General features: G+C 38.0%; 1 protein-coding gene across 5 annotated transcripts in view; it reads left to right on the top strand.

Annotated features, from left to right (window-relative positions):
* RBBP8 (RB binding protein 8, endonuclease) overlaps nt 1-20,335 on the top strand; it is a 109,408-nt gene that overhangs the window by 14,861 nt on the left and 74,212 nt on the right. For 2 of the 5 annotated variants that reach the window (XM_080821093.1, XM_080821089.1), the window contains exons 2-3: nt 3,055-3,153; nt 6,891-7,097. In XM_080821093.1, coding sequence (XP_080677219.1) covers nt 6,989-7,097 — 109 coding nt within the window. In that variant the 5' untranslated portion in view covers nt 3,055-3,153; nt 6,891-6,988. Of the gene's footprint in view, nt 1-3,054; nt 3,154-3,513; nt 3,887-5,408; nt 5,571-6,890; nt 7,098-20,335 lie in introns of those variants that run through there. The other 3 variants (XM_080821091.1, XM_080821090.1, XM_080821092.1) reach the window with 3 other exon arrangements.

Below are 20,335 nucleotides of genomic sequence, written 5' to 3'. Positions count from 1 at the left end.
CCTGAGCCACCCAGGTGCCCCTGACTTTGTGTTTTTGTTTTTGTTTTTTTTTAAGATTTTATTTATTTATTTGACAGAGAGAGACACAGCAAGTGAGGGAAGACAAGCAGGAGGAGTCAGAGAGGGAGAAGCAAGTTTCCCCCTGACGCAAGGAGCCCGACGGCGGGGCTCCATCCCAGGACTCTGGGATCATGACCTGAGCCAAAGGCAGACGCTTCACAACTGAGCCAACCAGGCTCCCCTATTTTAAGAATTAATTGATGCCCTACATGAGATTTGAAAACACGTAATTTTTGTGGTATCAGTCTAAGCTGCTGTGATTTTCCCTCTGCAACCCTCAGCTACCCAACTGTAAAGTTAAGCAGATTGTACAATCAACAAAAAGTTCCAGTTTTAAAATGATGTGAGTTGGATGATTTTAAAATTCCATAATTCTGCAGTTCTAAGAATCCTAGAGTTATTACAGCAACCACACAATTTTTCTTACTGTGGTTAAATGTACAAATGTACATAATATAAAATTTACCATTTTAATTATTTCGCCACACAATTTTTAAGTCAAGCACCCTAACCAGGGGCCTCCATTGAGTTATAGGTATGCTAGGACATTAAAATTCCAGCCCTCAAGGGGACATTGCTGATGGGGTGCAGTGGGGGGTGAGGAGGTGGAGTTCCAACTTCTGCTGTCTCTGGATGGAAGAAGCCTTATCTTTTTATTACAATATGTAATACAAATATTCATTTTCCAAGTATTGGAAAAGTTTGGGAACACTGTTCAAAGCCATGAAGTTTTCTCACATATCTTTAGGACCTTATAATTTAATCTACCATGTGGGTCTTAAAGCTGCCATTGGGAGAGAATATCTATGAGTATGCCCACCATTTCTACACCAAAATGACCATCATAAACTCTCACATGGAGAATCTAAGAATTTTGAATGGATTCAAAGATTTTTCTCCACTTACATAAAAAATAGTAATACCATTACAGATGTTCAATTTATTCATTTATCCACATAGTACTCACTTTATAGGAGGCACTGAGTTAGTTTGTGGCGGTAAAATGGTGAACAACAACAAAACAAACAAAAAAGGTAAACAAGACATGGTTTTGACCTCATAAAAGTTAGTCTGTGAGGAGAGAGAATTAAATAATTAAAACCAGTAAGTACAAGATTGGAAGATACATAGTGCTATAAGAGGATTTAATAGAAAAGACTATTAAAACAAGATAAACAGATAGTAAGTAGCTAGGCAAAGGGCAGGGGTAGGTTTGGTTCATAATTCCAAACAGAAGCAAAGGCATGCAAAGACCTAGTGGACACTAAAAAGTCGGTGAGGCCTGGAGACACAGTAAAGGCAGTTCAAAGGGACTATCTTAAAGAGTAACAATAAGCCACTGAAGGATATAAGCAGCCCTTATCAGATTTATTTTTCAGAAAGATCACAGTAGCTATAGTCTAAAGCCTCAAAGTTGGTAAAATTTAAGGTGGGAGGAGGAAAAAATACTAATTTCCATTTTTTCTCAACCTTTTAAAAAATGTCTTTGTAGGTCGTGCATTAGCTCAGAAGTCCTAATAAGGGCTAGCTTTTTTCTGAGCCCCTACTGTGTATCTAAACACCGTGCTAAGCAGTTTACACGCACTAACTCATTTACTCTTCATAACTCCATGTGGCTGGTACTATTATCCTCATTTTACAGGTAAGAAAAAGAGACAGAGGGGTTAAGAAATCAGTCTAAGGTCATTTGGTAAGGAAGTATTAGAGCAGGATTCAAAACCAGGAAGTCAGTCTCCAGAGCCTGACTTAACCATGAGACTACACACCATTTTTCAACAACACATGTACACAATTTATTTTCTTTTTTTTTTTTTTAAAGTAAGCTCTATGCCCAACGTGGAGCTTGAACTCACAACCTCAAGAATTGCTTACTGTACCAATTTAGCCAACCAGGCGCCCTTATTTTTTTTTTAATGTATACAATTTAAATTTTAAATATATGCATGATTTGAGAATACTCAAATATTTTCTGAACACCAGTGATGAGAAAGGTTTAGGTGGGTTTTTTGGTTGGGTGGATATAGGAAATAGACTACAAGAGTAGGTAAGAGAAAGTGGTATTTCGGAATATGGTGGTGGTGAAGGAAAGAAGGGGATTAATTTGGAATCTATCTGGTAAGTAAAACTGAAAGGACTTGGTGATAGATTGGATATGGTAAGAATTAAAGGGGAAAAAGGTGTCAAGGCTGATTCTTTGGATCCTGACTTGTATAAATGCACTGGACAGTGGAGCCTTAGCAGAGGCCAGAGGAACAGGTTAGGTTTTTTTGTTCTCAGTGTTTCTTTGGGCAAGTACACTGCTATTTCAATATACTGTTAAATGACTAATTACAAGTTCTTTCCATTTATAACAAAACTTTGTTTCCATTTTAAACATTCATACGAGCAATTATGCCTGTGTTATAATAGAAATAACAATCAATTTTTCACCCATTTTCTTTAAAAGCATAATGAATGAAGTCACAAAATTGGGAAGCGAATGACAGTTACTATAATAGTGTAATGAAGATTCAGCAACCCTCTCCCTTAAAGAAACCAATGTTCCTATAACATTGTTATAATGGTACAGAAACATCCTGTTGGGTGCAGTTCCAAGGAGTAAGCTCTGATATTCATCCCTTAACACTGGGACTTTGTGGAAAAATTATCTTCACAGTTTGCATTTATGATTTCCTAAATACCACTTAACTTTTAGAAGTTCATAGTGCTCTCCTGTCTTCCTCCCAGATTTTACAAGAATTACAGAAAAGTACTCAGCTGGTTTAAAAGATTCTGTCATTCTAGCTTATTCTGCTTATTTTTAACTTCATTTGTAGAATTGCTAAAGCTAAAATGCGTCTTTTAGAAACCAAAAAAAGAAAACATACTAACGTTGTGAACGTAACAAACAGCCACGGGAAGGATTTATTTTTTAAAACATTAAATTACCTAACAGGTGGTTGTTCCAACAACAACAAAAAAAACGCTGGTCATTCTGATTCCGTCTCATTTCAGGGTCTTCAGGAACTTTCCATTTAACCTCAGCAAAATACACATCGTTTTGCTACACCGCCTCACCACCCAGTGCTGTCAGGTCACATCACTAAACTGCAGGTAATAGCTACCAGGCAGAAACTACGTTAGCTTGATTCGTGTCCATCCCCCCATCAGTTAGCTTTAACTTTCCATGCGGTACTGGCCGCTCATACACGCTTTCCTGAAATGTGCTAAAGTCAGAAAGCTTGCGCTTTCTCCAGGGCATCTCAACAAAAATGCTGCGGCGGCCGCGAGCTCCTGGAGCCGCTCACGATCGCGCAGAGCCTGACGCTCCACTGTCCAGTCACAGCCCTCGGACTGGGGACACACCGGCCACCATGCTCCTCCGCTACAAGAGCGCCAGGGGACCGCCTCTCTTCGCGGCGGGAGGAGGGGCATGACGTGGCGGGAACTCCCGCGTGACGTCGAGCGCGCTCTAAGGGGGGCGGGTCTGGGCGCCTCCCAACCCGGCCGGTGGCCTTCGGGCCCTCCCCCAACCCCAGAAAGCGCGGGCAGCCCTCAGGGGCCGGCTTCCCCGGAGGGGGTTTGGCAGACTAGTGAGGGGAAGAAAAGCAAGCCGCTGCCTCTTCACAGCCCCGAAGCCGTGCCTGCTTCCGTGCTGAGGTTTTCGAGAATCTCTGAGGCAATCTTGGAAGCCGTGAGTAAAGAGGAATCTCCTTTCCCCAATCCTGAGCGGGGGTTGTAGCGGCTACTTCCGGTCTCGAGCTGCCGGCGGAACACTTGCGTTTGGCCCCCAAGTTGTGGTAAGCCCTCAGGGAGCACACTAGGGCCCGGCTAAACTCGGCTGGAGGTGAGTCAGAGGGAGGCGAGGTTGCGCTCCCTGGGCTTCTTCCGTCTCCCGCGCGGGCTGAGGACTCACCTACCGGGGCCGAGTGCGCCCCGCGCATGCGTCGGGAGGGGGGCGCGGTGCGCGCTTTCCGCTTCCGTAGCGCCTCAGGCTTTTGGAACCTTTGGGTGACGGCTGCGCGCGGCAGGGGTTGGTGACTACAGGTCCTGGGACGGGATCCTCTCGACCTCTGCTTGGCTTGTAAGAGGACCAGCCCAAGTCTCTATTCGCTTATCTCAGGCACCTGTGTGACTCCAGGCGCGGCTCTTGCCCTACCTGTGTGAGAATATGTGTGATGGGTGCGACAGGGAAGAAGTATTTTAGGGAGCACGTTCCCTGTAGTGGTCTGCACTGCTGCAGGATGCACAGAAATATATTAAATTATGACAGACTTTTGAGCCCGGGATGCACCTGGAGACACAAGTGCACATTTCTGCGAAATTAAGGCACATCATCCTGCATCGATAACGGTTCAAGCAAAAAGAGATATTCTGGGGGCGCCTGGGTGGCTCAGTGGGTTAAAGCCTCTGCCTTCGGCTCAGGTCATGATCTCAGGGTCCTAGGATCGAGCCCCGCATCGGGCTCTCTGCTCAGCGGGAAGCCTGCTTCCTCCTCTCTCTCTCTCTGCCTGCCTCTCTGCCTACTTGTGCTCTCCGTCTGTCAAATAAATAAATAACATCTTAAAAAAAAGTATAATAAGTATAAGTATATATATATAAGTATAATAAGTGTATAAGTATAATGCTGTTATTACTTACCAAAAAAAGAGAGAGAGAGAGAGATTCTGACAGAAGTGCTGGGCGTGCAGCATAGGTGGGAGAGGATTTTGAGAGCCAGAATTTGCAAGTTTAGTGTCGTGTTGGTAAATTGTTTTTATGTGGGAAAATTTTTTTTCTTAAGATTTTATTTACTTATTTGACAGAGACACAGCGAGAGAGGGAACACAAGCAGGGGAAATGGGTGAGGGAGAAGCAGGCTCCTCCACGGGCGGGGAACCCGACATGGGGCTCGATTCCAGGACCCTGGGATCATGACCTGAGTTGAAGGCAGGCGCTTAACAACTGACCCACCCAGATGCTCCTGAAGATATATTTAAAAATGCTTGTTTTACACGGTTGATTTTAAGCAGTTTAATACAGTGCAATTTTAAATTATTCATTAAAGGAATTGAAACTTTTTTTAAACTATTCATAGAAACAAATATTTTTCTTGGGCTAAAGTGTTTTGTGGTTAATTAGCATTACTGGCGCTCCTCCCCTCACCTCCTTACCCTTACCCTCTATAGCAGTGGGACCTAATTGTATGAAGTTGGGCGAGTCATTTAATCTCTTAAACCTGTTTCTCTAAAAGGAAATTAATAACAGTAACTGTTCTACAGAGTTCTCAAGATGAAGTTTTAAAAAATGGCTGTAAAACAGCACGGTATCTGTTATATAGTAAACAACAAATGGTGACTTTTGTTGACAATAGGCCTATTATCTTTTAGGGTTAAGAAATAGTAGAAGTCCGGCCTCTTTGGAAATAAAGCTGTATTAATTCATGCACCCAACCCCTCTTTTAAAAACCTTATTGTGGAAATAATACGTGTACACAAGAGAGAGACTAGAATTACGGACTCTGTCACAGACTCATCCATTACCCTCATCCGGTAATTGTCAAAGCAGCCCTTCTTGTTTGATCTCTTTACCCAACATTTTTTGTTTGTTTTACCTGGAATATTTGAAAGCAAATACAGAACAGGTGAATTTACCTGTAAACATATCAGTATGTATCTCTTTAAGAGCTAAGGACTTTCTTTTAATATGAGCACATTTTAATACCCAAGACAATTAAAAATAATTCTCTAACATTATCTAATGTTCAGTTTTCACTGATTGTCTCAAAAAAACCTAAATCACAATTTTTAAAAAGCTTAACAAAAGTGCATTTTTACAGTATTTCTCTAGCATTTTCAAAGTGACTTCAGTCATAATCTTGCTCCTTTAGAAACGTCATTGCTGGGGCACCTGGGTGGCATAGTCGGTTGAGCACAGGACTCTTGATTTCAGAGTTATGAGTTCAAGCCCCACATTAAGCATGGAGCCTGCTTAAAGAAAGAAAAGTCATTGCTTATTTTAGCCTCATCATCAGAGACCTTGAGAAATGGTTTTAAGAGACACTTAAATCAATTTGGGTACATTAAATCGTAAGGCATTGGCTAAAGAGCCATATGTGAGATATAGTAGACTTGTTAATGTAGTTAGTTAATTAACTTGTAGCTAGTTAATGGTTTCACTTTAAGGACGCATATTAAAATATTTATGAATCCACTTGAACTTCTTAGTATCCTGTTGCGTCCTTTGGGGGCTACACAAGTAATAATAATTTCACCTCTACTCTCAGTGGGGCACAAAATGGCCTTACACTTTTTGCCTTGTTACTAGACATTTCTGTATTCATAGATCTTTGCTGTGCCTATGTCTTGCTCACTTATTTCTTTTGTTATGAGAAAGGTATTCAGATCTTCAAGTATATTAATCATAATCACCTTTCTTGCTCTTTTATAAGATTTGTGCTTCTATGAATATTTAAGTTTAAGTCAAGAGTATTTCATAATGTTTTCCAGTTTTTGTTGCACTCCATATCAAAAGTTCAACAAAGGAATAAATTATTTTAGAATAGTGAATCAATCAATACTGAGCGTGAATAACTATGAACTTCTCAATAGCAGAATCATCTCAAATAAGTTCTTTCTAGGAAGAATAAGAGAAAATTTGCCTGAAAATTTAGCTTAACTAAGGACCAAATAACTGAAATCAGGGTTCTCACCATAATCATCTTCACTTCCCATCCCCCAAATTCTCAAAGTGGTTGGTTGTAGGTAAATAAGGAAAACTTGAGAAGAACTGGCTAGGCTTAAAGGTATCCTGACTTCAAATTACATACATGTAAATGCAAAATTCATTTATGTTGCAATCTATCGTTTCAGGTATTTCAACTGTCAAAGACAACTTCATACCTGTATAATGTAACAGAAAAAGGTCAGAAAACATTAGGCAAATAGAAGTGTGGTGCATATTAAGCAAGATGAACATCTCTGGAAGCAATTGTGGAAGCCCTAGTTCTGTAGATATATCTAATGACTTTAAGGAACTTTGGACAAAACTAAAAGAGTATCATGATAAAGAAGTACAAGGTAAAATCTTTTTTTAAAATACTTATAGCAGTATTCTATTGAGATTAATAGTGATAACTAACTGACAGTTCAGAGATCTCATTTTTAAAGGATCTTTATTATTGTAATTTTTTGTGATCAGTTATGGCTGAATTGTTGCTTTATAACTATAGACAACTACTATAGGATGTAGTACCTGCACAACATATAGTTATTTACTTATGGTAATATGTGTGGTGTTGTGGAAAGGGCATAGAGATTGTTGATTGAAGACCTGAATTTGAATTCTGAATTCATTTATCTATTTGCTCTGTGATCTCAGCCAAGTTATGTAACCTCTAAACTTAATTTTTTTCTGTAAAATTGTTTGCAGGATTCTTTATAGACTTTGAAATACTACTTAAGTTATTATTCAAGCCTTTGGGAATCTTTGCTACCAAGCACTGAGATATAAAAGTGAATGGTAGTTTGCCTTCAAAGAGCCTGTAGTCTGATAGAGGTAGAGTCATGTAAACAGGTAATTACAGTATAATGACATAAGAGCAAAAATGTTTATATGAAGTGCAATGAGTATACGGAGGATTCAGCTATTATGGTTGGAATAAGTATATAAATATTATTTGTGATTGTGTTAAAATGTATTCCATGTAAAAGAATTTTCTATTAAAGGTAAACTCAAGGTTTGCTATTAATATCTTTCTAGTTCTGGGGCACCTGGGTGGCTCAGTGGGTTAAAGCCTCTGCCTTCAGCTCGGGTCATGATCCCAGGGTCCTGGGATCGAGCCCTGCGTCGGGCTCTCTGCTCAGCGGGGAGCCTGCTTCTCCCTCTCTCTCTGCCTGCCTCTCTGCCTACTTGTGATCTCTGTCTGTCAAATAAATAAATAAAATCTTAAAAAAAAAACTCATCAGAACTGTCTTTCCTGTTTTAAAAAAAAAAAATATCTTTCTAGTTCTGTGACTTCAACATAAAACATTTCAACATAAAACATTCAACATAAAACATTCAACATAAAACATTTCCCCATGTAGGGGAAATGCTTAGTTTTACATTTGTTTCTTGCTGCAACTGTAGGTTTAATACTACAGTGCTTTACAGCTTTCACCTTACACCGGGGTGCCATTAAAACACGATCCACCTAAATCTATAGTATGTGGGTCTGTATTGGAACTTTCCTGTGGTAAAGGTTGTTTCTGGCAGAACCTCATCATAATGGACTCATCATGAATTAATGGGTTCTGAAATATGAAACCCAGAAGTATTCTTGCATGCCCCAGTGTACTCGGGAGATACTTATTCAAGGGATGCACTTATCATATGCCACAATTTGTGAATAAGAATGAGTCATATATAGTTATAGTTCTCTTTTTTTTTTTTTAAGATTTTATTTATTTATTTGACAGGCAGAGATCACAAGTAGGCAGAGAGGCAGGCAGAGAGGAGGAAGCAGGCTCCCCGCGGAACAGAGAGCCCAATGTGGGGCTCCATCCCAAGACCCTGGGATCATAACCTGAGCCAAAGGCAGAGGCTTTAACCCACTGAGCCACCCAGGTGACCCTATAGTTATAGTTCTAAGAAATTTTGTAGTTTACCATGTTATCTGGGAACATACAGGAAGAATGGGGGTGTGTGTGAGATTTATTGTCAGACCAGACTGTACAACTGAATTAAGTCTGATTAGCCAGACAAAGAAGATGGTAGGAGGAGAGGAGGGAATGTTTTAAGGAAAAAGAACAGCATGTGGAAAGGTTTGGCAGTTAACAGCCTGATTTTATCTTTTTTTTTTTTTTTTTTTTTTTTTTAGATTTTATTTGTTTATTTGAGAGTGAGAGAGAATGAGAGACAGTGATCATGAGAAGGGGGAGGGTCAGGGGAAGGAGCAGACTCCCTGCACCGCCGAGTAGGGAGCCCCATGCGGGACTGGATCCTAAGATTCCAGGATCATGACCTGAGCCAAAGGCAGTTGCTTAACCAGCTGAGCCACCCAGGCGCCTAACAGGCTGATTTTAATCAAGGGACTGTAGACAGGTTGGTATAGCTCACAGATGGAATGAGGCAGGAGGTGGGATTTTATTGGGCAGGTGGATAGGAGTTGATGCTAGAAAGGGAGGTAGGCTCAGATTATGTAAAACATTACTGTGCTGAAGAGATTGTTATCATGCTTTGTCTTCAGGATTTAGTCTAAATTTTCATCTTAAGTGTTTCCTTTTCTTGCTTGGGAGTAGTGCCATGTTCAGAAAGAGGTCATGTTATGTACTTATTAAGTCTATGAGTTCTGGATGAGGGCTGCCTTCTAAGATGCCATTTGAAAGCCATCTCACCGCTCAAAGGTGGTGAGCTTGTGCAAGTTATTTAACTTTATTGTGCATCAAATTCCTTAATCTATAAAATAAAGATACTATTAATAGCTACTTCATAGTGCATTTAAATAGTTTCATACATGTAAAGCATTTGGGAGAGTTTCCAGCACACAGTAAGCAATATATGTGTTAGCAATCATGTGTTAGATATTAGAATGCTATCCTTCTGAAGCAGCACCATTATTTTATCAATGCCTGCTGTGGACCATCCCAGCTAGTAACAATAAGATACTATAAAACAGTTGTAACAGAGGTTTCACATACTGATTCCATTTATTTTCCTCTTTATGATTTTTTAAACTGCTAATTTCTAGAAACAAAAAGAATAGCCAAAGTAAACATGAGAAAACGTAAATGCTTAAGAAATCTTAGAAAATTCTTATCTTCTATCTCTTTTTGGCAAGGGGGAGAATGGGGATACTTAAAAAACTTTTAAGAAATATACATAATTTTTCATCTTAACCATTTTCAGGTGTACAGTTCATTGGTATTAAAGACATTCATTATGTTGTGCAACCATTGCCACATCCATTTCCAGAGCTCTTCATCTTGTAAAATTGAAATTTTTACCTGTTAAACAATAACTCCCCATTTACCTGCCTCCAGTGCTGGCAACCACGATTCCAGTTTATATCTCTGATTTTGACTACTCTAAGTACCTCATAAAAGTGGAATCATACAATATTTGTCTTTTTGTGACTGGCTCATTTCACTTAGCATAATGTCTTCAAGGTTCATCCATATTGTAGCATCAGAATTTTTTTCTTTTTTAAGACTAAATAATATTCTATTATATATACCACATTTTGCTTATCAATCCATTATTGGACATTGGAGTTGCTTCCATCTTTTGGCTATGAATAAATAATTCCATCTTTTTTTCTGTGAATAATGTTGCTCTGAACATGGGTGTACAAGTAGTCTCTTCAAAACCCTGCTTTCAACTCTTTTGGGTATCTACCTAGAAGTGGGATTGCTGAATTATATGGTAATTATATCTTTAATTTTACATTACCATACTCAGGCACTTGAGTGGCTCTGTCGGTTAAGCATCTGCCTTCAGCTCAGGTCATGATCCCAGGGTCCTGGGATGGGTTCCCGAGTTGGGCTCCCTCCTCAGTGGGGAGTCTGCTTCTCTCTCTACCCTCACCCCCTGCTTGAGATCTCTGTCTCTCTCACTGTCTCTTTCAAAAAAATAAAATCTTTTAAAAAATAAAAGTAAATAAATTACCATACTCCTTTCCATACCTGCATTTTACATTACTACTAGTAGTGCATGAGGATTACAATTTCTCCATATTCTCACCAATACTTGTTATTTTCTGTTTATCTCTCTCTCTCTTTCTCTTTATTTATTTTTTTTTTTGATAGGAGTAGCTATCCTAGTGGTTGTAACATGATACTGTGGTTTTGATTTACATTTACCCAGTGATTAGTGATGTTCAATATTTTTTTCATGTGCTTATTAGCCATTTGTGTAACATTGGAGAAATGTCTGTCTATTCAAGTCCTTTGCCTGTGTTTTAATCAGTTTTCGTTTTCGTTTTTGAGTTGTAGAAGTTCTTTATATAGTTTAGATACTAATCTTTTTTTTTTCAAGATGTATTTATCTGAGAGAAAGAAAATGTGCCAGGGGAGGGACAGAGGGGAAGGAAGAGAGAAGATCTCAAGCACCCTCCCCATTGAGTGCAGAACAAGATGCAGGGCTCAGTCTCAGGACCTTGAGATCATGACTTGAGCCAAAATAGGAGTTGGGACGCTTAACCAACTGGCCCACCCTGGTGCCCCTGGATATTAACCGTTATCAGATGTATAATTTGCAAATATTTTCTCCCATTCTGTGGGTTGCGTTTTCACTCTGTTTATATGTGTGTCCTTCGATGCACAGAACTTTTAAATTTTGATGTAGTCCATTTTATCTATTTTTTTCTTTTGTTGCGTGTACTTTTGGTGTCTTGTCCAAGAAATCATTGCCAAATCCCGTATTATTTAGCCTTTACCCTGTTTTCTTCTAAGCATTGTATAATTTTAGCTCTTATGTTTAAATCTTTCATCCATTTTCAGTTATATTTTGTATACGATGTAAGGGTGAAACTTCATTCTTCGATATGTGGATATCCAGTATTCCTGACACTATTTTTGGAAAGACAGTTTCCCCTTAAATGGTCTTGGGACCATTGTCCAAAATGATTTGATCATATTGGGCTCTCTGTTTTATTCCATTGGCCTCTACATCTGTCTTCATGTCAGTACTACGCTGTTTTGAATACTGGAACTTTTAGTAAGTTTTGAAATCAGGAAGTATGTGATCTCCAGTTTTGTTCTTCTTCAAGATTGTTTGGGCTGTTTGGAGTCCCTTAAGATTCCATATGGATTTGGGATGGAATTTTCTATTTCTGCAAAAATCCTCATTGGAATTTTGATAGGGATTAAACTGAATCTGTAGATCTTTTTAAGTAGTCTTTTTAACATCTTAACAGTATTATGTTTTCCAGTCTATGAACATGCCGTGTTTTTCAATTTATTTATGTCATCTAATTACTTTAACTAATATTTTGTAGTATTCTGTGTATAAATCTTTCATCCCCTTTATTATATCTGTTTCTGAGTATTTTATTCTTTTTGATGCTGCTATAAATGGAATTGTTTTCTTCATTTTCTTTTTTTAAAGTTTGTTTGGGTTTTTTGTTTGTTTGTTTATTTGTTTGGGTTTTTTTTTAAAGTAATCTCTACATCGAACTAACGAGCCTAATAACATCAAGTGTCAGCATGCTCTTCCAACTGACCCAGCCAGATGCCCCTCATTTCCTTTTCTAATTGTTTGTTGTTAGCTTACAACAACACTACTGATTTCTGCATACTGATTTTGTTTCTTGCAACTTTGCTTAAAGTATTGTAGTTTTTTAATTTTTATTTACTTACTATTTTATTTATTTGGCAGAGAGAGTGGGAGAGAGCACAAGCAGGGGGAACAGAAGGCAGAGGACGTAGCGGACTCTGCTGAGCAGGGAGCCCGATGTGGGGCTTGATCCTACGACCCTGGGATCATGACCTGAACTAAAGCCAGCCACTTAACCAACTGAGCCACCCAGGCACCTTAATTATAGTTTTTTTTTTTAAATTTCCTGGCTGAAGTAAACAGTAGAAGTTCTTTATTTATTTATTTATTTATTTTATTATGGGAAGTTGGAGTTCAAGTACCTCTACTATCCATGTATCCCTTACTGCTCCATTGGGCTCATTCTTTGATAGATTATTCTGCTTCATTAAAGCCTGTTTTCAGCATATAGGATTGCTGCTGCAGTTAGGGAGTAATTTCATTTAGAAATCCAGGCATCAATTTACTTATTTTTTTTTTAACTTAAGCTTTTTCCTAAAAACACCAAAACAGAAAGTAAAAAAGTTAGCCCCCTAACACAAACTGGTAACTACTTTTATAATCTTTTTTTTAAAGATTTTATTTATTTGAGTGAGCACAAGGGGGAGGGAGGAAGCAGGGAGAGGGAGAAGCAGACTTCCCGCTGAGCAGGGAGTCCACCGAGGAGCTTGATCCCAGGACCCTGGGATCATGACCTGAGCCAAAGGCAGACACTTAACTAGCTGAGCCACACAGGCACCCCTTTATAATCTTTTGTGTTTGTGTTCTCTTAAGTTCTTTTCTAATTTAAAATTTAAGTCTTTTGTTCTGTTTTGTGTAGGAAATATTACATATATACAAAAGTAAAGAAAATTATGTAATGAACTCTCATATACTCATCACTCAGCTTGAATTATCAGTAAATGGCCAGCCTTATTTTACCTGTATTCCAGGTCCTTCTTATTCTTCTTTCAGTTATTTTGGAGTCTCTGACATAATTCATTTATAATTACTTTAGTATGTATTTCCAGTAGGCTTTAACCAAATAAATCCATTACCACACTAACACAAGCAGGGGGAGCAGAAGGCAGAGGGAGAAGTGGACTCTGGTGAGGAGGGAGCCTGATGCGGGACTTTGTTCACGCTAACAAAACAAATTATTAACGTCTAATACCTATTAGATGATAGAATTCAAATTTCCACAATTCTCTGAAATGTCTTTATAGTTGGTTGTTCAAGTCTTTATGTTAGACATCTCTGTTACATTTGATTACTATGTATGTTAATTTTTTAAGACAGTTTTAGTTTATTTCTCTTATAAGATTAAGCATCTTTATGTTTAAGGGTAATTTATATTTCTTTTTTATGAACTGTTACACACTATTTCATGTATTTTCTAGGATTGTTGGCCTTTCGCCTCTCAATTTCTGTGAGCTGTTTAGTTGACTAAGGCAGATTAATTCACTTCAAGTATTTGAAAAATTGGAAATTCAAATTTGTTGTTAGTGATAAAGATCTACTTTTAAAGTGAACTATGCTCATGGTCATATGTCCAAGGATAAATATGAATATTTTACATTAATTCTGCTCTTCATTTGACTATACTGTTTTCCCCCCAAAAATCTAGTGTAAGACATTGAGGAATAATTCTGAGTTTTAATACAGACTGCCATTCATTCAGTGAGTAGTAATTGGACTATATGCTAGGAATGATAGCAGTTGCTGAGGATACAACAGTCAAGAAGACACAGTGGGTGTGGGGAGCGTTGTATTCATTTATTTTTTTAAAAATTTTATTTATTTATTTGACAGAGATCACAAGTAGGCAGAGAGGCAGGCAGAGAGAGAGGAGGGGAGAAAGCAGGCTCGCTGCTCAGCAGAGATCCCGATATGGGGCTCGATCCCAGGACCCTGGGATCATGACCTGAGCCGAAGGCAGAGGCTTTAACCCACTGAGCCATCCAGGCACCTCCATTTATTTTTTTAGGAAAATATTTATACAATGTCATTATATAATGAAATGATAGCAAAAATAAGCCAGATATTGGTAACACTAAGAGCAACAATGTAATCTGCTATAGGCACTACTTTTAAAACTGGGAAGGAATAAACAAAGTCTTCCAATTTCTGTTGAAAAACAGCAATATCCTCTTTTTGGTTTATCATACGGTGACTATATAAGGTTTACCAATAAGAACATAGGTTTATCACTAAGAACAGCTTCAAGTTTATTCTAGGAGTGTCACTGCTGCATGTAATAAAACTTATTCTTTGTGACCCTGAAGTGAAGCTAATACAATATTTTGAAATATTTTAAATAGGACCAGACATATTTGAGTTGCTAGGTAGGGACAGAGAGTTGGTATTTTTTATAAAGTATTTTTTTTTTAAGATTTTATTTATTTGACAGAGAGAAATCAGAAGTAGGCAGAGAGGCAGGCGGGGGGGGGGGGGGGAAGCAGGCTTCCCACTGAGCAGAGAGTCCGATGTGATGCAGGGCTCGATCCCAGGACCCTGAAATCATGACCTGAGCCGAAGGCAGAGGCTTAAACCACTGAGCCATCCAGGCGCCCCCAGAGAGCTAATTCTCTATCTAGTGTAGTTAGCATTCTGCCATCTTCAAGCATAAGGTTAAGTTCTTTATCCTTCAAATAATTACTTTCTGTTGTTTTATAACTGGTTTGAAGAAGATCATTAAGTTTTTATTAGGCAGAGTCCCTATCTTACTCATCTTTACATTCCTGTAGGTAAAAGTGCTTGGCACATGGTAAAAAATTAATAAATGGTATCCAAATGAATTCCATAGTTTATAGCTTGGTCAATGGAATATTTTCTTGAACATCAGTATTTTAAATCCCATAATATATGAAAATATTTTATATCTGTTTTATAACCCTGAAATACTTTACTACCTTTATACTTTAAAATTTCTCTTTTTAGGTAATACCGTAGAAAGTTGGGAAAGGAAAAATAAATCACCATTCTATAAGAACAACATCTGTGCTTTTTTGTTCATTCTTTCCTAGCTTTAAAAGAAATGTGTGTAGCTTATTGTATTGTTGTGATCAGTGTACATAGTCTTTTATATCTGGCTTATCTTTGTTATTTCATTATTTAAACTCTACTTGCTTTTTGTTGTGCAGAACTTTAGAATTTTTATATATGCCCATTTATATATCCACATTTAAAATTGGGCTAGTTTTATTTTTAGGCTTTTGATTTAACCAGGGATAAAATATTTGGCAGACTTCTTCATGTTCCTCAGTATTTCAAGGTCTTCAGGAGACCCCTATTTAATGATGAGGAAGAGTCAAGATAAATAAGACACTTTTTAATCAGAAACAGCATGCCATATTCATCAGATTGTAGAACATATAAAACTCACAAATATTACATGGCGGGTAATTCTTTAAAATTGTGTACTCATAGCTATGCTCTAACACTCATCACACTCTCAGAAGAGGGAGTTAGTTTGTATACACTGAAAATGTTAAGAGAGAAATACAGCAGTTTTTAGTATACTTAGCTAACATCCGTGTGCTTTATGAATGGTAGGTATTACATATATATGTGAACTGAAGAAAGAAGATAATTTCTGGTACATCATAATACTGGATTGATCAGTGTACTTTTTCCATTTCAAATTCATTTATGAATTCTTAAAGGTATAAATGAATGGGCACTGTTAAAAAATTAATATGTTATTCTAAAATGTTTGGAGTCAGACAAGGCATATTTGCTGAACGCAGACTTTTTAAAGCACAGTTCTTTGTCAATGTATTCCACATAGTTCCATATAAAATTAGATCTTCCAACTGTGTGATAACATCAAAGACATGCCTAAAGGGTACTAAATTTTTTTTTTAAGTGGGAGATCCACTTGGAGAAACCAGTATAAGAGGCTATTTGAAAGACATCAAACATGGACTTGTCTGGACTTTGCTGGTTTTGAAGTATATATAGGAATCAAAATTGACTCATTACTTTCAAACCTTTGTGTCAGTTTAAAAAAAGAGAAAAGAAATGTTCTGAATGGTGGTGCTTGAAATATATAATTTTTACTTAGATATCCAAAGAAGTCTACCCACCCATAGAAATTTACATGCATCTGAATACCCCCACTGTATCTTGAGATTTTTTTTGCTTCATTTGACCAAAACATGGTAAAATGATAGCTAAAACATGCCATATACAAGACAATTTGTACACTGATCACAAGAATATATTAAACTGCATGCATTTCTTTTAAAACGGCGTGAATAAATAAAGTCTTTCAACTTCTATTGAATAGCAATATTCAAATGAGACCTTTTTGTTGGAAAATTCTGGAGACATTTGTGACTAAGTTTTATATCTTTATATCTTTTATCTTTAAGATATCTTTATCTTTAGGATAATTGTATCCTTGTATACTTTCATGACTGTTCACTCTAGTGTCTTACGTTCCTTTTGTGACAAATGCTGTAGACCTCTCTTATTCATGCCATGTTCTACCGTCAGCATCTCATCTAATAATGTTTTGATAAATGTGATGATCAGTTTCTTTAAAAAGTAGGCATATTTTCAGGACAAAATTAGAAACCCTTTGAAGAAATAGGAAAATGTAGGGCGCCTGACTGGCTCAGTCAGAAGAGCATGCAACCCTTGATCTCGTGAGTTTGAGCCCCATGTTGTGTGTAGAGATTACTAAAAAAAAATAAGGTAATAAACTAAAAGAAGAAGAAATAGGAAACTATAGAGGTTCTAATACAACAGGATAAATACTTCTTGATTAAATTTTGGACTATTTCATTTATTTCTCAGATGTCTCATCAAAAATTCCTAAGATAACATTCATACTAAGACTATATAAATTAACAGTGAAAGGAATTGCATGCAATTTTGGTCCATAACATTAGTGTCATACTCATTGTTAAGAATACCATCAGCAGCTCTCACATCTATTATTTTTCCATTTGTACTAACATGTATAAGTTCAGTGGAGTGCACAAAAAGTAGTTTATCCATTTTGAGATAATTAAATCTTTATTTAAAAGATTGATTATTTATTTATTTGGCAGAGAGAGCGTTTTTAAGCAGGGGGAGCAGCAGGCAGGGAGAGAAGCAGGCTCCCTGCTGAGCAAGGACCCCCCCCCCCCCCACGCAGGGCTGGATCCCAGGACTCCGGGATCTTTTTTTTTTTTTTCAAGATTTTAAAATTTTTTTTTATTTTTACAGAGAGAGAGATCACAAGTAGGCAGAGAGAAAGGGGGAACCAGGCTCCCTGCTGAGCAGAGAGCCTGATGCGAGACTCAATCCCAGGACCCTGAGATCATGACCTGAACCAAAGGCAGAGGCTTAACCCACTGAGCCACCCAGGTGCCCCTTCAGATTTTTTTTTTTTTTTTAAAGATTTTATTTATTTATTTGAGACAGAGATCACAAGCAGGCAGAGAGGCCGGCAGAGAGAGAGGGGGAAGCAGGCTCCCTGCTGAGCAGAGAGCCCGATGCGGGGCTCGATCCCAGGACCCTGAGATCATGACCTGAGCCGAAGGCAGAGGCTTTAACCCACTGAGCCACCCAGGCGCCCCAACCCCTTCAGATTTTTAAAAAAAATTTATTTATGACAGAGAGAGATAGTGAGAGAAGAAATGCAAGCACAAGGGAGCTGGAGAGGGAGAAGCAGGCTTCCCACTGTGCAGGGAGCTGATATGGGGCTCGATCTCAGGACGCTGGGATCGTGACTGAGCCACCGAGGTTCCCCAAGGACCCCAGGATCTTGCTTAGCCGCCTGAGCCACCCAGTCATCCTTGAGATAATTAAATCTTTTTTTTTTTTAAGATTTTATTTATTTATTTGACAGAGAAAGATCACAAGTAGGCAGAGAGACAGGCAGAGAGAGAGGGGGAAGCAGGGTCCCTGCTGAGCAGAGAGCCTGATGCGGGACTCGATCCCAGGACCCTGAGATCATGACCTGAGCCGAAGGCAGAGGCTTAACCCACTGAGCCACCCAGGCGCCCCAGAGATAATTAAATCTTAAGAGCAAACTAAGCATCTTATAAAGTCAAGAGTTTTCACTTTGGTATTGAAATAACTTATGAGGTCCTTGCGGACGTACTAGTGATTATGTATTTTGGTAGAAATTAAATTACTTGAGCTATGCACATAAAGCCACTATTTGTCAAGAAAGGTGTTATTAGGCTTATTCAAAACCATAAGTAACCTGTTTTAAAGTGATAGTATATATACTATATATGGGTTGTTCTGCATAGAGAACTAAAATAAGTAAAAAAATTAAGTGATTTTTTTTTGTTTAAAATGAATTCTTGCCTCATTTCTAAATTTTTTTTTTTTTTTAAAGATTTTATTTATTTGACAGACAGAGATCACAAGTAGGCAGAGAGGCAGGCAGACAGAGGAGGAAGCAGGCTCCCCGCTGAACAGAGAGCCCGATGTGGGGCTCGATCCCAGGACCCTGGGATCATGACCTGAGCCGAAGGCAGAGGCTTTAACCCACTGAGCCACCCAGGCGCCCCTCATTTCTAAATTTTTACTTAAATTTGTTTCATGTGTTAGAACTACACATATAGGCTCTTAATTGTTTCATTTCCTCCAATATTCATGTGTTCACCAGTGTAGGGTTAATTTGTAGTTCAGTGCTTAGTCTTGTGAATGCTGCTTCCTCAGTAGGTATCTCAGGTTGCCAGTGTTACAATCCCAAATACTTTACTGAACAGACTACCTGTTCATACAGGAGCTGCATTGTTGTATAGCCTCATTCCTTCCGATGGGTGTGGAGCAGGATTAAAGCACACTTTATAGGGGTTCTAATTGTAGATGCCTAATTGACTTGATGAATAGCAAATGCTAAAATTTAAACACACACACATACACATACACACATAAACCTGTTTCAGGGCTGATCTGCGTGACAGAACAAATGCCTCACAGGTGTTGAATGCTAACAAGATAAAAGAGTACTCTTTCCATATTTCCCAAGAATTTTCTTTTGATGTTTATATGGATTTTCTATCTCGTTGTTCCTTTTCCTTAAAATGGTCATGGCAAGAATCCATTTCATGTTTGGCTGCACCGAATTTTAGAAGTCAGCTAAAATTAAAAATAAGAAAATCTATCAATAAGTAAGTTTTCACACACTTTGGGAAGGAAAGAGAGTGAAAAACTGCTGATTTCAACTTAGCCTAGTCAGGTCATAAGTTCTTTTCTTAATTCTTCAGGAATGATTTGATGCTTTACTAAGTACCTTTAAGTTCTCATGAGTTTGTCATTACCTGAATTTGACAGATGGAAAAGATTTTTTTAAAAAAAAGATCATACCAGTTTTAATTCTTGACATTAAAAGAAATATTTTCCTTTATTATGTTTTGTATTTTAATAGTTTTATAATTCTTAGGGAAGATCTTTTTCCATAATTTTTTTTAGCTTTTTATTTTGAGCTTATCGTAGATTCATATGAAGTTGTAGGAAATAATACAAGGAACTGTCCTATACTCTTTACCCAGTTTCCCACAACGGTAGCATATTTTATAGCTGAAGTACCATAGCACAACCAAGAAATGGACATTGGTACAATTTATCAACCTTATTCAGATTCCTCTAATTTTACATGCACTTACTTGTATATGTGTACACGGTGTTTTCTATGTATGCAGTTAACGTAGATTACTGTGACTACCACCAAAGATCCCTCACAACAGTTTCTTAAGTGCCTGACCCCATTTCTCCCACCCCAACCCCTCCAATTTATGGCTACCCATAATCTGTTCTTTATAACTTTTTCCTTTCAGGAATGTTATGTAAGTAGAATCACATTGGACGTACTCTTTGAGATTGGCTTTTTTTCATCCAGCGTAATTTCCTTGGAAACTGTCCAAGTTGTTGCATGTATCAATAGTTCATTCCTTTTTATTGATGAATAGTGCATGTGCTATGAGTATGCACCAGTTTTTTTTCTTTTTAACAGTTCACTTGTTGAAGGATATTTGGGTTGTTTCTAGTTTTTGGCTATTATAAATAAAGCTGCTGTGAACATTTGATTTTAACT

The sequence above is a fragment of the Martes martes genome (assembly GCF_963455335.1).
Source record: "Martes martes genome assembly, chromosome: 13".
Classification (NCBI taxonomy): domain Eukaryota; kingdom Metazoa; phylum Chordata; class Mammalia; order Carnivora; family Mustelidae; genus Martes; species Martes martes.
This window is presented reverse-complemented; position numbering and strand designations above follow the sequence as displayed.